The sequence below is a fragment of the Larimichthys crocea genome, chromosome X (genome assembly GCF_000972845.2).
Source record: "Larimichthys crocea isolate SSNF chromosome X, L_crocea_2.0, whole genome shotgun sequence".
Taxonomy (NCBI): domain Eukaryota; kingdom Metazoa; phylum Chordata; class Actinopteri; family Sciaenidae; genus Larimichthys; species Larimichthys crocea.
This window is the reverse complement of record NC_040020.1, coordinates 17,101,729-17,114,760: the sequence shown is the minus strand read 5'-3', so window position 1 is coordinate 17,114,760 and position 13,032 is coordinate 17,101,729. Positions and strand designations below refer to the sequence as shown.

At 43.1% G+C, this 13,032-nt stretch overlaps 1 protein-coding gene across 1 annotated transcript in view; it reads left to right on the top strand.

Annotated features, from left to right (window-relative positions):
* Positions 1–13,032, top strand: part of zswim5 (zinc finger, SWIM-type containing 5) — a 58,269-nt gene that overhangs the window by 29,665 nt on the left and 15,572 nt on the right. The window contains exons 2-3 of the mRNA XM_010744627.3: positions 11,828–12,015; positions 12,514–12,682. Coding sequence (XP_010742929.1) covers positions 11,828–12,015; positions 12,514–12,682 — 357 coding nt within the window. The remainder of the gene's footprint in view (positions 1–11,827; positions 12,016–12,513; positions 12,683–13,032) is intronic.

The following is a 13,032-nucleotide window of genomic DNA, read 5'->3' as shown; positions in this document are numbered from 1 at the left end:
ACTTGCGGCCGTCCTCCCCCTCCACAAGCTCTCTCCTCTCCCATGGCTTCCTCCACAAGGCCTCCTGGCTGCTGCCTGCCTGCCAGCCGCCTCTCACCCATTGTGGGCTAACAATGGCAGGCGAGGCCCCAGCCTTGAGGCCTGCAGTCTGGGTCTTAGAGGGGGTGTTGCGAGTGGGTGGTACTTTGTGGGAGGGGGGTGGGGTTTGCTCGTGAAAGGCTTGACTCTATGGGGGCAGCCAGTGTGTGGGTTGGGGTGGGGGTCTGGGGCGGGGCCATGAAAAGCAGGTCATGCCCAGATTAAAATTCAATGTATGCCCCACGTACGACTGTCTGCCTACGTCAGCAAGCTGCCCTTGGTACAGTGTGTGTGTGTGTGTGTGTGTGTGTGTTTGAGAGTGTGTGAGGAGGCAGCCATGGAGTGCTTGGAGTGGGGATTCCCAGGATTTTCAGGGTGCCTCGCTGGCTCGCCAGTTAACATGGTGAGGAAGAGGAGGGGGGAGAAGCCAAAGCTAGAAATTAGAGAGACAGGAATAAAGACACAGCGGGGGGAGTGAAGGAAAAATGTGTGTGTGGATAGGAAAAAGGAGGAGGTAGTAATCAGAGTGTCTGGCCCTCTTCGTTGCTTTGTTTCAGCTGCTTCGAGCTCAACACACCTTCAGGGTGTGTTTGTGTGTGTCGGGAGGGGTTTCTTCTTAATGGGGCAGCAGCGTCATAATGCATGCAAGACAAAGCTGATTTGGTGATGCATGCTTCCTTTGTGTTGGTGTTGCATTGGGGGGGTCTCTGTAATACACACACATGCAAAAACACACAATCTAATACCCCTGTGTTTTGGGCCCCATCCCCATATGGTGGCTTGGCTTGATGAGAATTTGATGAAGTCAACCAGAAGTCCCCCCACCCCTCTGTGTGTGTGTGTGTGTGTGTGTGTGTGTGTGTGTGTGTGTGTGTGTGTTTCTGTGCAAATTTGTGATTGGTTTTCAGCTAATGGATAAATGAATGTTTCACCCTCACAGAGCTGTGTGTGTGCGTGTGTGCGCGCAAGAGAGAGCAAAGGGGGCATGTGTGGATCATCAGCTTGTATATTGGCTTGCAAGCTGTTTTCATTATATTTCATTATTCATGTTTCATGCATGATTGTGCAAGGAGAGCAGTGATCAGCTCTGTAGGGGTGGAGGCTAATCAGGAGGTGGAAAGGTTTCTAAACTCAGACAGCGCAGACAGTCCAACAAAACCACAAATGTCACGACCTTTTCCAGCAGATGAAATATTTCCCAGAAAAGAATTGAAAGAAAATTATCTTGAAGCGGAACCAAAACATCACACAGAAAAGACATACAACCAGCATTTATTTTCAGGTTTGCAGGAAACCTATACAGAGACTGAACGGAGGCCATGCCTGCAATTTCTGCTTCTTTTGTTTAATATGAAGCCCAGTGAGACAAGCTGTTACTATGGTAAAAGGGCAGCCAGATTAACCAGTAAACCAACAGCATTTATTTTCATTTCCCAGGGTATGCTGAGAATCCAAACACTGATTCACCTTCAACAAATCACAGAATGAACCGAGGTCAGCGTCTGTAAATGAGTTGCAAGTCCAAGTGTAGCGTTGTGTTCGAAGCGTTGTTTGTCAGAAATAAAGCACACAAGCTTACAGTTGACATACTGTACTGAAGACACTTTCAGTTGCTGCAAAATATCAAAAGTTTGTTTGATTTCTGCATTTTTTTTTTGTTAATTCCTTGCAGCATCTGCCTTCAGAGAAGCTCTTCATCTGCCTGACAAGCCCAGGTCAACATTCACTCATTCTAAAACGTTCCTGAAGTTACTTTTGTTCAGTCTTCAGACATCGATTTGGCTGCTTTCATCAGATATTTGCTTTTAGCCGTACAGTAAACAAACACGCTGATTAATAAAGCTGGATTTGTATTTCAAATGTTCAGCTTTTATGCTCGATTGTGTTGTTTGTGCGCCTCGGACTACAAATGCTCGGCTTTGTGCCTCGCTCCTCTGTGCGGGTACACAAACGGCATCAGAGCGAGCTTTTTCTTCACTTTGTTTTTTTTTTTTTGTTGCTACCTCACCGTTCCTTGTGTTGTGTTCGCCAACTCCGAATGGAGCCATTTTGTCTCCTTCAGTTCCTGAAATGAAATATAAGCCTCTTAAATGCATACTTATCTTGCCCTGCAGACTGCGCTTGAAGAACAAACACACACATGCCTGCACGCACACACACACTAACTAAAGAGGCATTGTGATGCCAGCCCTTGTTGTTCCTAAGACGGCGGCTGCATGCATGTGGCAGATGGTTGCTCCTTTGCTTTGCATGCCGCCATATTAAACAAAAACCATGGCTGAGGCCGCGGCTGGTTTAGGAAAAGGGCAAAGTGCGAGCGAGAGGGAATAAGAAGAGACAAAAGAGCAGCAGAGGGAGCGACGGAGACAACAGGCTGGGCATACAAACAGGAAATCCATGTGTTTAAATGTGCATATGTGCACATTAACATTTGCAGATGCAGATGCACGGACACACACATTCTCTCTAGATTAAAACACAAGCATGATTAGCTGTAGGGAAGGATCTGTACACAGAGCACATATCACATGTGTGTATTGGTGTTCCACTAACTCAAAGAAATGCTGTTGCATGTGTAAATTGTGTGTGTGTGTGTGTGTGTCTTCAGTAAACTGATGTATTGGTAATTGGAGATTAAAGTCAGTGCAGTGACCTTTCACAGCTGTCAGCTCCTTTCACATGCTCACATGTTGGTGTGCGCCTCGTTAGTGTGTGTATCCATTAAGGTTGTCAAAAGTATTGATACGTCGATGCTTTTTCATCACCACGTGTTCACAACGGTGCATTACCATCATTGGATAGTAACAAAAGTACTGAAGGGGAAAAACAGATCTACAATCAGATTTCAACTCAAGGATGCACATATAAAACAAGGGGAAGAAGATCATGCCACCGTCATATCAAATATCTTTTTTAATACTAGTATTGTATTCAAGTTTAAAATTCCGGAACTGTGACAACCTCAGTGTCCACATCATATTATGTTTTTGTCTTCTTCACATTGGAGGACATCTGGAGGTCATTTTCAGTTTGTCTGGTGCACTTGTCCCACTGTTTGTCCCAGTTATGCTTTTAGCTGACAGCAACACTGAAATTAATCTGGGAAATTTTAAAGAGAAAACCAGAAATTATTGAAATATAAGGCTGCCAACAAATGTTTGAGACAATGATCTTACAGTGTCCTGGGTTTTATCCAAAAATTCTGCCTTCAAACGTATGCTAACTGGTTACAAAAGTAATATAATCTCATGACTCCACCAAAATATGTTGTACGGTATAGTCCTCACATTGATGTGTCTTTGATTCCATAACGCGTCAGTGCGTTCACATGTATGCGCACAAAGAGGAAGGCTGTCTCTTGCCTCTCGGTGGTTTTGCAGCCCTCGGGCATATTTGCAGTTTGGTTTGTGCCGAGCATCTTATTTACATATTCAGCTTTGATTAGGCGATAGGACACCTCTGAGCTTTTGTTTTCTGTGGGAATTAACACAAGTGCTATTGTTTCGTATGAGCTGTCACCCAGTGGAACTTAGGACATTTGCAAAACATTAAAACTCTCTCAGCTCCCTATTGTCTTCTTCTTTGTTGCTGCTTTGGCATCTTTGGACCTCACACAGGTTCCTCTTTCAGTCCCAGGAACTACGTTTCAAGGAACTAAAAGGTTGCTTCAGCCCGTTGTCTGCATTTCCATTGCTGTTGCAAGATCTTTTAAGATAAGGCAAATAAGTCTGCTGAAGTATGAACAGATGACTGCTGTTTTTTATGACATGCACAGTCTGTCAATCTGTCTTAAGTGTTCTTCTGTGACTTTATTTTGAAATGTTTAAGCACGGTGAACAAAACCAGTTTGCAGCAGCAGATATTTAAAAATGGCGTCTGAAAAGAAATGCTGCAAGTACTCGACCAGTCATAAATGTTTAGTGGTGCAACTCCACCCCCAAAATTCACCTCAAGATTGAAGTTTTTGGGTGTAAAATAACGAACTTGTTCACCCAGTCCATAGTCCCTGCAGTTGGAATTGCAACAAAGGTTACTAGCCCTGTGGGGAAAGTTCCTACAGTGGGAAAGCAGCTCTTATGTAGAAGGTTCCCCTTCAGGATTGCTGGCCCTCTTCGCTTCTTGTCTGTTTGTAGCTTCATATTTGAATACACACATTGCTTGCATCAAGGATCATGCTTAACATACGCAGTAGAAAAAAACAAGTCTAAACCACAAAACTGAACAAGGACAGCAAAGTCTAATTTTGTCTCGAGTTTCCCAGCAGACAATGAGGCTTTATCACCTGCAGGGGTTCGACATGAGTCTCTCTTCGAGTGTTTGCAGCTAAATAAATTGCTTCTGCTTGTCTCTTTGTAAGTGTGGCCAGACAAGGCTGCAGCACAATAATGCCTCTACACTGCAAACAAAGGTCTGGAACAAAAAAAAAAACACGGCCTTCTTATCTCTAATTTAGCCTTGGGTGAACAGGGTTTACACACAGTGGAGAAAAGACAGCTTCTGTGTATGACACATGCACACCAAGGCCCTTTTAACTCTGCTTCACTTCAACCCAACTTCAGCTTTGTATTCCGTATAATGTATTTCTTGTGTTTGCGTTGAAGCGTCGCTGCTCTGTATGCTCTGTTTTTTCTGTCCTGAAAAGCAGCATTTCTGGCTTTTCCCCTACCCAAATAACCTTCATTCTAGTGGTGCACATGCTCACAATGGTATGAATCAAGCAAGTGACTCTCCCTTAACAGCAGAATGTATGCAAGTCTTGAATTGGACCACTTTGGCTTTGAGGTTGTAAAACTTGCTTTCAGATTAGACGGATGTTCTTGATTGAATTTCAGACTCCATCAAGCGAAGGATGCCATCTCTCCCTCGATCCACCTCCTCTCTAGTGTTCACAGGCTACAGTTTGTATCTCAAGCAAGATGTCTGCATCAAAAACATGACTTACGCATCCTTATATGTTCTTCTTCATTCTGATGATTTTGATCGGTCCATCTCTTTATCTGTTTTCAACAAGTCTTTTGCTGAACATGACCTTCCCTTCAGGGTAATCTGGCTTACGTCCTCTGAATTTATTCAGATTTCTCTTCCCTTTTTGCCCTTTTCTCAATCAGTTTGGGAACTTTGGGAACCAACACTTCAGCCTTTTGCGGCTTTCCGTCTGTGTCAGGTCTGCAGTTTTTGCCCTTCTTGTTGTTTTTTTTCTTTTTCTTACAGTGACACATCAGCTGAAAGGGACTTGATTAAACCTTTTTCCCTTTCTTTCCCTTTCTCCCTCCCTCTCTTTCCTTTTCTCCCTCATTGCAACAAAATGGAGCAAATCAGGGAATCAATTCAATGTAATCATGACAAATGAGTCCCGACGGTTAGCAAGGATTTTTGTGTGTGTGTGTGTGTGTGTGTGTGTTTGGGACAGGGCTGCTGGGAAATCACAAATGAATCAATCAGCTGTTATCGCATCAGCAAACACTGCAGGAGGGAGGGAGGGAGGGAGGGATGGAAGGATGGATGGATGGATGGATGATGGATAGGCAAATGAGAGGAGAAGATTCAGTGTACTGTGTGTGTGTGTGTGGGTGTGTGTCCGTATGCACGTCTGTTGTGCAGAGATAGATGGCTGATTGAATACAGGGCCATGTGGGTGTCTGTGTGTGTGAATGAGAGCAGGCGGGGGGGTAAACCTTGGAGCTGTCAGAACAGATGGGAGATGGGAAGGGCTGCAGGCTGTGAGGGATGTGTTGGCTGCTGGAGGAGGATGAATCCTGCACTAGGTCTACTTTTGGAAAGGGGCAGTGAGATTAGAGCAAAAAAAAAAAGGTGGTGGTGGGATTTATTTCCCTCTGGATGCATTTCTGCTGAAGATGCTGTTTCTTGATCAAAGTAAATAGTAGTGTGTCATCGACGAAGAGAGTGAGAGAAGCACTCAAAGACAGTCAGTTTGTGGCTGGTTGAGGAGGAAAAGCCAGTGTGTTTGACAAGGAAAGTGTGTGTTTGGTTGTTTTGTTTTATGATGTTCAGTTAGTAGACAACAGCCTGAATAATAGTTGTTATATATATTTATTTATTATTTGCTTCATGACAAAAGTATCTGTGCTTCTTTTCCCTGAAGATGAATGTTTTAGGTCATTCAAAGCTGTCGAGGATATGTGCGAAGACATTTTACAGTAGAAATATGAACTCTTTAGTGTTCTCTGTTTTTCTGGCAAACTAAAAAACAGTGACATGAACTAAAACATATTTTCAGCATTTCTGAACTGCAAACTCTTGTTACTTATTGGCCAACACATGCCTTTTTAAAAATCTGTTAAAGCTGAAATCGTCCTGAGTTGATGTATCATTGCATTTGATGTAGAAAAAATAGAAAATTGAAAGGTAAACTCACTCACTACTGTTCAGACAAACTGTGTTTTTTTTTACATTGATAAATCAACTGTCTTGGTTAATAAGTGCATGAATTTATGAGCATCAAAAAATACACCTCTCTTCTCTCTTGCAGCCACAATTCATGGTTCAGTTTAACGTATTACGTAAAGTCAGCCTGCCATTGTGCGGTGAAGGTTGTGTCGACACATCGCACACAACACACTCTGGTGTTTGTGTAGTACAGGTTGGGGAGGTGACTGTTTGGAGCTGTAAGCAGCAAATTAACCTCAATCATCAAAACGAGGGATTGTGGTGGACCAACGCCTTACTCGGACACTTTATGTTGTTTTTTTTCCTTTATTTTTCCACCCGTCTGTATTTCTTTACCAAACCGGGGATGCAGTGATCCTGTGTGGGCAGCTAAATGAAGGAGTGGCTCTTTGGCACAGTGTGTAGTGTAGGTGCATCTCTGTGGGGCAGATAGATGAATGGAATCAAAGACTTTAAAATCCACCCTAAGCAGCGGGGTTTGTCTGTCTGCGTTGAATAAGACTGTGGTTTACGTGTGTGTGTGTGTGTGTGTGTGTGTACACTTTGGCTTACTGCCTGGCTCCATCTCCCCAGCTGATTAGGGGTTAATGGCCTATGAGTGTGGGGAGCTATCTGCCTCCTGATTGGCTGACTGGATTCTGTGTGGGCGGAGTTGCCATCGAGTGACAGATGGTGTACAACGGAGAGGGAGGGAGGCAGGGCGGAGTGTGTGTGCGTGTGTATATACATCGACGCAAGCAGGGGGGGCAATTACAAAAGAAAGATGTACAATGGTGGTCTTTTCTCCTCTTTTTATTGTTTCTTCACACTTTTAGTGTTTTTCCCACACACATTGTGAAGACTGTGCAGCAGGATTTCAGCAATAAATAGACATTTAAATGCACACAGCTCTGTACTAGACACATGTTAAAAAGCACAAATGACACTCACTCATACGTGTGTGTGTGTGTGTTTTGTGGGTTGTCAAGGCAAGCATGTATACCTGCATCAGAACAGACAAAAAGACATAACACACACACACACACACACACACAGGGCCATGTGATTTTCCCCAAGGCACACACACACACACACAGGGCCATGTGATTTTCCCCAAGGATTAGGCCAGATCATTGTACTTGGCAACACTCCCAGTTTACACACATCACACTCCTAATTCACCTTTGTTAGAAATTCATCGTTTTTGCAGAACTAGTCCAATAGCCTGGTGTATAGCCCTGTGTGTGTGTGTGTGTGTGTGTGTGTGTGTGTGTGTGTGTGTGTGTGTCAAAGAGAGAGATTAGTGATATCTACTCACTGACTAGTTTGTGTTGTTTCGTCGCTGTGGCATTAAGGACAAATACAGACAGGCTCTGAAAAGGTTGTTTTGTGTGTGTGTGTGTGTGTGTGTGTGTGTGTGTGTGTGTGTGTGCTCACAGACTGTCTGATGCAGCGTCTTTTTATCAAGTGTCATTGCATCCCCATCTGCTGAAGACACACTGTCTTCCTCAGCCTTTGCACACACATGCACACACACAGAAGCACTCTGTGTTTGAGAGCGGCAGACAGACGGGGTACAGTTTTACACCGAGCTTTTGAGTATTGAATCACCAAGCAATTGGGGCCAGACACACGTTTAATGAAAAGGAGAGAGAATATACTCGACTATGGAGCACCTTAAGGACCTGGGTCCCCTTCTATTAGTATTAAATGTTGTTATGACATGTTGTGTAACACACTCTGTCAGCATGAGTCAGGATTTACTAGATCCTTACGGATATTTAATTTAAAGGGTTAGATTGACATTTCAGGGAAATACACATATTCACTTTCTTGCCAAGAGTTAGATGAGAAGATTGATATCACTTACATCGAGATTGATACGGTTCAAACTGCAAACTTACAGATACTTACGGCTATGTTTTGGGTTTAAATGTGAAACTGGAAAAAGATAGCACGAGTAGACAGACTGACTGACTGTAAACTCTGTCTGTGCCATTTTAGACTTGATTGAAAGTGAAAAGAGCAGCGATGTCACCGTCACATTCATCCCTGTGGCCTGAGCAACAATAGGCTTTGGCCTAAAGGACACAGACAGAGGGAGAAGGGGGGCCTAGGTTCGAAATCAACACTGAAAGAGGGCAGCACTGCCAGCTGTGGGGAACTCTTTATACCCTAATATTGTCTGCCATCAAAACGTCTCATCTGAAATGCTAAACTGGATTTCTGGAGACAAGTGTAGATTTGACTGATTACTGGTTCATTCTTTAGACAGCTTGGAGGGAGGATGGCTCTCAAATGTTCCCCAGATGCTCTTAAAAAAACAAAAAAAACACTCCCCTGATTTTTGCCTGATCCGTTGCACATCACTGCGATGATTTCAGCACCGGAAGATAAAAGTTGGACTCCCTTACACTAAGCTGCAGTTAGTGCAAATTGGCTCTACAGGTTTATCCATTATGGAGACAGAGGGAAGGAACAGAAAGCCTTTTTTTCTGACATTTATGATATTCCCATGAGCTGCAAGACACAAAGATTGGTTTGACAGGCAGACTCAGCGGGAGGGAGAGATTTCAATCATTCGGAGCACTCTTTATGTCTATCATTGGCAGATACATCGGCCTCTCTCTTTCTGTGCAATCTGTTCTCTCTCAGTGTCTCCTGTCATAGTCAGATGGCCTGTTTGGCTCGGTTTGTGTTGGTCAGTCATGTTCTTTTGGAAAAATGGTTAGTTGTCAGTATTGTCAGTGAAGTGGTCATTCGGCATAATGATGTCTAGGTATGTCAGCAAGTCAGTATGTTAGCGAGTTGTTTGGCATGTAGGTCAGTTTGTAAGTATGTTGGTCAGTAGATCACTTGGTGGTAGACATTTGGTTTTGATGAATGCTGGTACATTTGGTACATTGGTATGTTAGTCTCATGGTGGATAGTTCCTTTGACCATGCGTGGACCAAAAATAGCACTGCATTAGAAAAAAACAAAAGGGGTTGCTTTGGATGTTTCTGCAGGTACCAGTAAGAAAATCGTCTAAAAAATTGTACATCACCAGACAGTTATCAGGGGACACAGGATGGTTGGGACAAAAACCTCTGCTAGAACATTCCAAGGTAGTAATAGAATTGGCACAATGGTTCACACTACAAGGTATCTCACCTGGAGTGTGGGTTGTGCAAATGCAGAGGAGAACGGATGGTATCTACATGTGTGGTTCCCACTGTGAAACAAGATATTGAAGATAAAGTAGGATCAGTGCATCCCTATCCTATATTAATTGGTGTATTGCACCAAAAACTGGACTTATTGGATCATATTGTCTCCTCATACCTGAAGCAGCACACCCACACTAACATAGGCCTTTGCATTTTTGTCAAGACACTGCTATTTTTGGTCCAAATCCAGTCTGAGTTGTTGTGTCTGTAGGTTTGTGTTTTGATAGTTGTATGTTGGCAGTCTGGGTGGTGGGTTGAGATGTCGATCTCAACAGCAGGCGACTATTATACCGGTGGGAAGCAGTGAGCCAACAAGTTTAGTCTTGGTTCAGGACATTCTTTGGCCGGTAATCAGCAGTGCAAGCACAGCATGCATCACTCCTTTTTAACCCCTCATGTGGTCAGTTTTCTGCAGTTTATTGGGTCTCGGTGTGTTTAGGTGTGTGCGTGTGAATTTATTTGTGTGTGTGTGTGTGTGTGTGTGTGTGTGTGTGTGTGCACTCACAACATTTGGTTTGGAAAACCCTATTGTGGGTTTTTGCCAGGGAGATGGCTTAACATGCACTTATTAGGCTGCGCTACCATGCTGGCCCATACCCCAGAATTTAAGTGTGTGTTTGTGTTTGTGTGTGTATGTGTGTGTGTGTGTGTGTGTATTTTGTCAGAGCTTTGCAGCTCATGCCCAAAATAGCCATGTCATTGCTTTCCAGTTAGCTTGCTCATCCCGTTTTATGTCTCTCTCTCTCTTTCTCCTAACTATCTAGCTGTGAAAGCAGCAGTGGGGTTGCTATGGTTTGGTGAGATACAGTAATCCAATGTGTACACATACACACACACACACATGCACACACATCTCACCTCATAAATAATTGACCTGTCACAGTGAGACGACAGGACAGACCAGATACACTCTCCCCTCCCCATTCTCTGTTCTCCTCTCACATTTCTCCTCCTATCCCATCCCCTTTATCCTTCGCTTCCTCACCTATCATTCTTTTACTCAGCTTTTTTTTCCACCTTTACCTTTTGGTCAGTTCTTATTCTCTCGTCACATTATTTCTTTTCACCTGGGCTCTGCGGGATCCATGCATTTCATGCATGACATTGAAATGGAAGGGCTTAAGTTGTTCATTTTTAAAATAATTTAATAAAGTTTTATGTTAATTAAATTTTAGGAGCAATAAAGCAGAAGAAGAAAGTAAAACAGAAATTATAGCATAGACAGAAATCATAAAAACAGGACTGAAGTACTTTATTAACATGATAGTTAAAAGTGCGATTAGAATCAAAGATAACTCCCTCTTCTTAATGGATGCTTTCAGGGTGAGTCTGATTATTGCTAAATTATTTTTCACTGAACCTCGAGAAAGATGTCCAAGTCAGTCAGGCTGTTCTTTAAGTTTAGTTAGTTTTTAGTTTAGTTTATCACTTAAACTGTTTCACAGAGACAGTGCACATTCCTAACCTTTCTAAAAATATGACAAAAAGACACATTTTTATTTGCACTCCGCACTTTACAGGCTTTACATATACATGTTGTGTGTCCTCAGCATAGCAGTGTGGCTCTAGGATAGAGCCTTGAGGTACTCCACAATTCACTACTCTTTTTCTCCCATTCATAATTTCAAAAACAAAATATTGTTGTCCTTGAGATCAATGCTAAAATAGTCTTGAATTTGAATTGTCAAGTGTTCACCGGTGAGCAAGGACAGAGAGGCAGGAAGTGATCACACCAGAGCAACCCCCGTTTTCACTGCACACACAAATGGATATAGACAGAGAGTGGTAGAGAAGGTATCATCTGATGCTGGCACCGTGCCCTGTTGTTGGAGATGTCTTATTAAGGATGCGTGTGTTTTGTACTCAAGGTTCACTTTGTAAATTTGTAGAGGCTCAGATTACCATAGATGCTGCTTCTTCTCTTCTCTTGTGCTTTTTTCTCCTTGGCAGTCCACACAAGATCCAGGTAGTGACTAGAACAAAGGAAAGACGAAACATAGTGACAATGTTGAACGACTTTAAAAACAATTGATCACTATTATTACCTGGGGAAACAATATAGAACCTGTGTTAGCTCTTTAAAACAATGGAAACATTTCATCACGCTGAACGTTGAAACTCACTCTCCTCTCCTCTTCTTTGTGTCTTTGCAGGGTTTCACCTCAGTGGCACGGTAACTGAACCCACCACATCATCAGAGCCAGAGGTCACCCACAAGGTGGCCATCAGTTTCGACCGATGCAAAATCACCTCTGTCACCTGTGGTTGCGGAAACAGAGATATTTTCTACTGCGCCCATGTGGTGGCGCTCTCTCTTTACCGGATTCGCAAACCTGAACAGGTAGGAATCACAACGTGCAAAATATATTCACTGAAAATATGTCATACACATACTGCTGAAACGCTTGTGATGTGTGCTGAAAATAAACATCCATAAATCTTCATCATGTTCTGTAAGTCATGTAAAATAGCTGCTCTTTAGCACTTCAGGTCTTGCCCTTTAACAAGTAATAAAACAGCTCCATGGCAACATTTCCAACTAAAGCATGGTGGGGAATGTAGTGCCAAACTGCAAATCATGTACGATACATCTCAAATGTAAATCAGAGAGAAATCGAGTTCTACCAGTACACCCTTTTGTGTAGTTTTTTTTCCATGCTCATTGCACGCCTGAAATATTATCTTAAAGAAAAATGTACAAATTAAAAACTTAACTTTAACTCAAAGACTCCTTCAAAGCACACAAAGCACACAGTGGAATTGGTGTATAATGAAACAAGCACTGTATACCTGAAGTATCCAAAGAGCACTGTGTAATTTCTGTGTGTGTGTTGTTCAGGTGAAGCTGCGGTTGCCTATCTCAGAGACGTTGTTCCAGATGAACAGAGATCAGCTGCAGAAGCTGGTCCAGTATTTGATCACAGCCCACCACACTGAGGTGCTGCCCACCGCTCAGAAACTGGCTGATGAGATCCTCTCCTCCAACTCTGAGATCAACCAGGTCCACGGTGAGTGGACAAGCATCTGTGGCAAACTTTTAGCTCATGTTTGTGCAAGATTATGTGGTATTTAGAGAAACTTTCATTCACCAAATCCATCTAAAACCCATTTTCATAAATCCATGGCAGTCAGTAGGAAAGATATTGTTGAAAAGTCTGTGTCGAGGTGCTGTCCGTTCCTCTGCAGTGATATCTTCACAGCAGCAGACTTAAAGGCTTCCAGACTTGAAACATGCTGAACACTAGCCTACAGCTAGCTGTCATTCTTCAGAACTCTGATTTAACCAGAGGAGCAGCAAGGCAAGCTTCAAACAGCTTTTTTTTATTCTTACATCCCACTCTCCTGTGACTACCTCCGT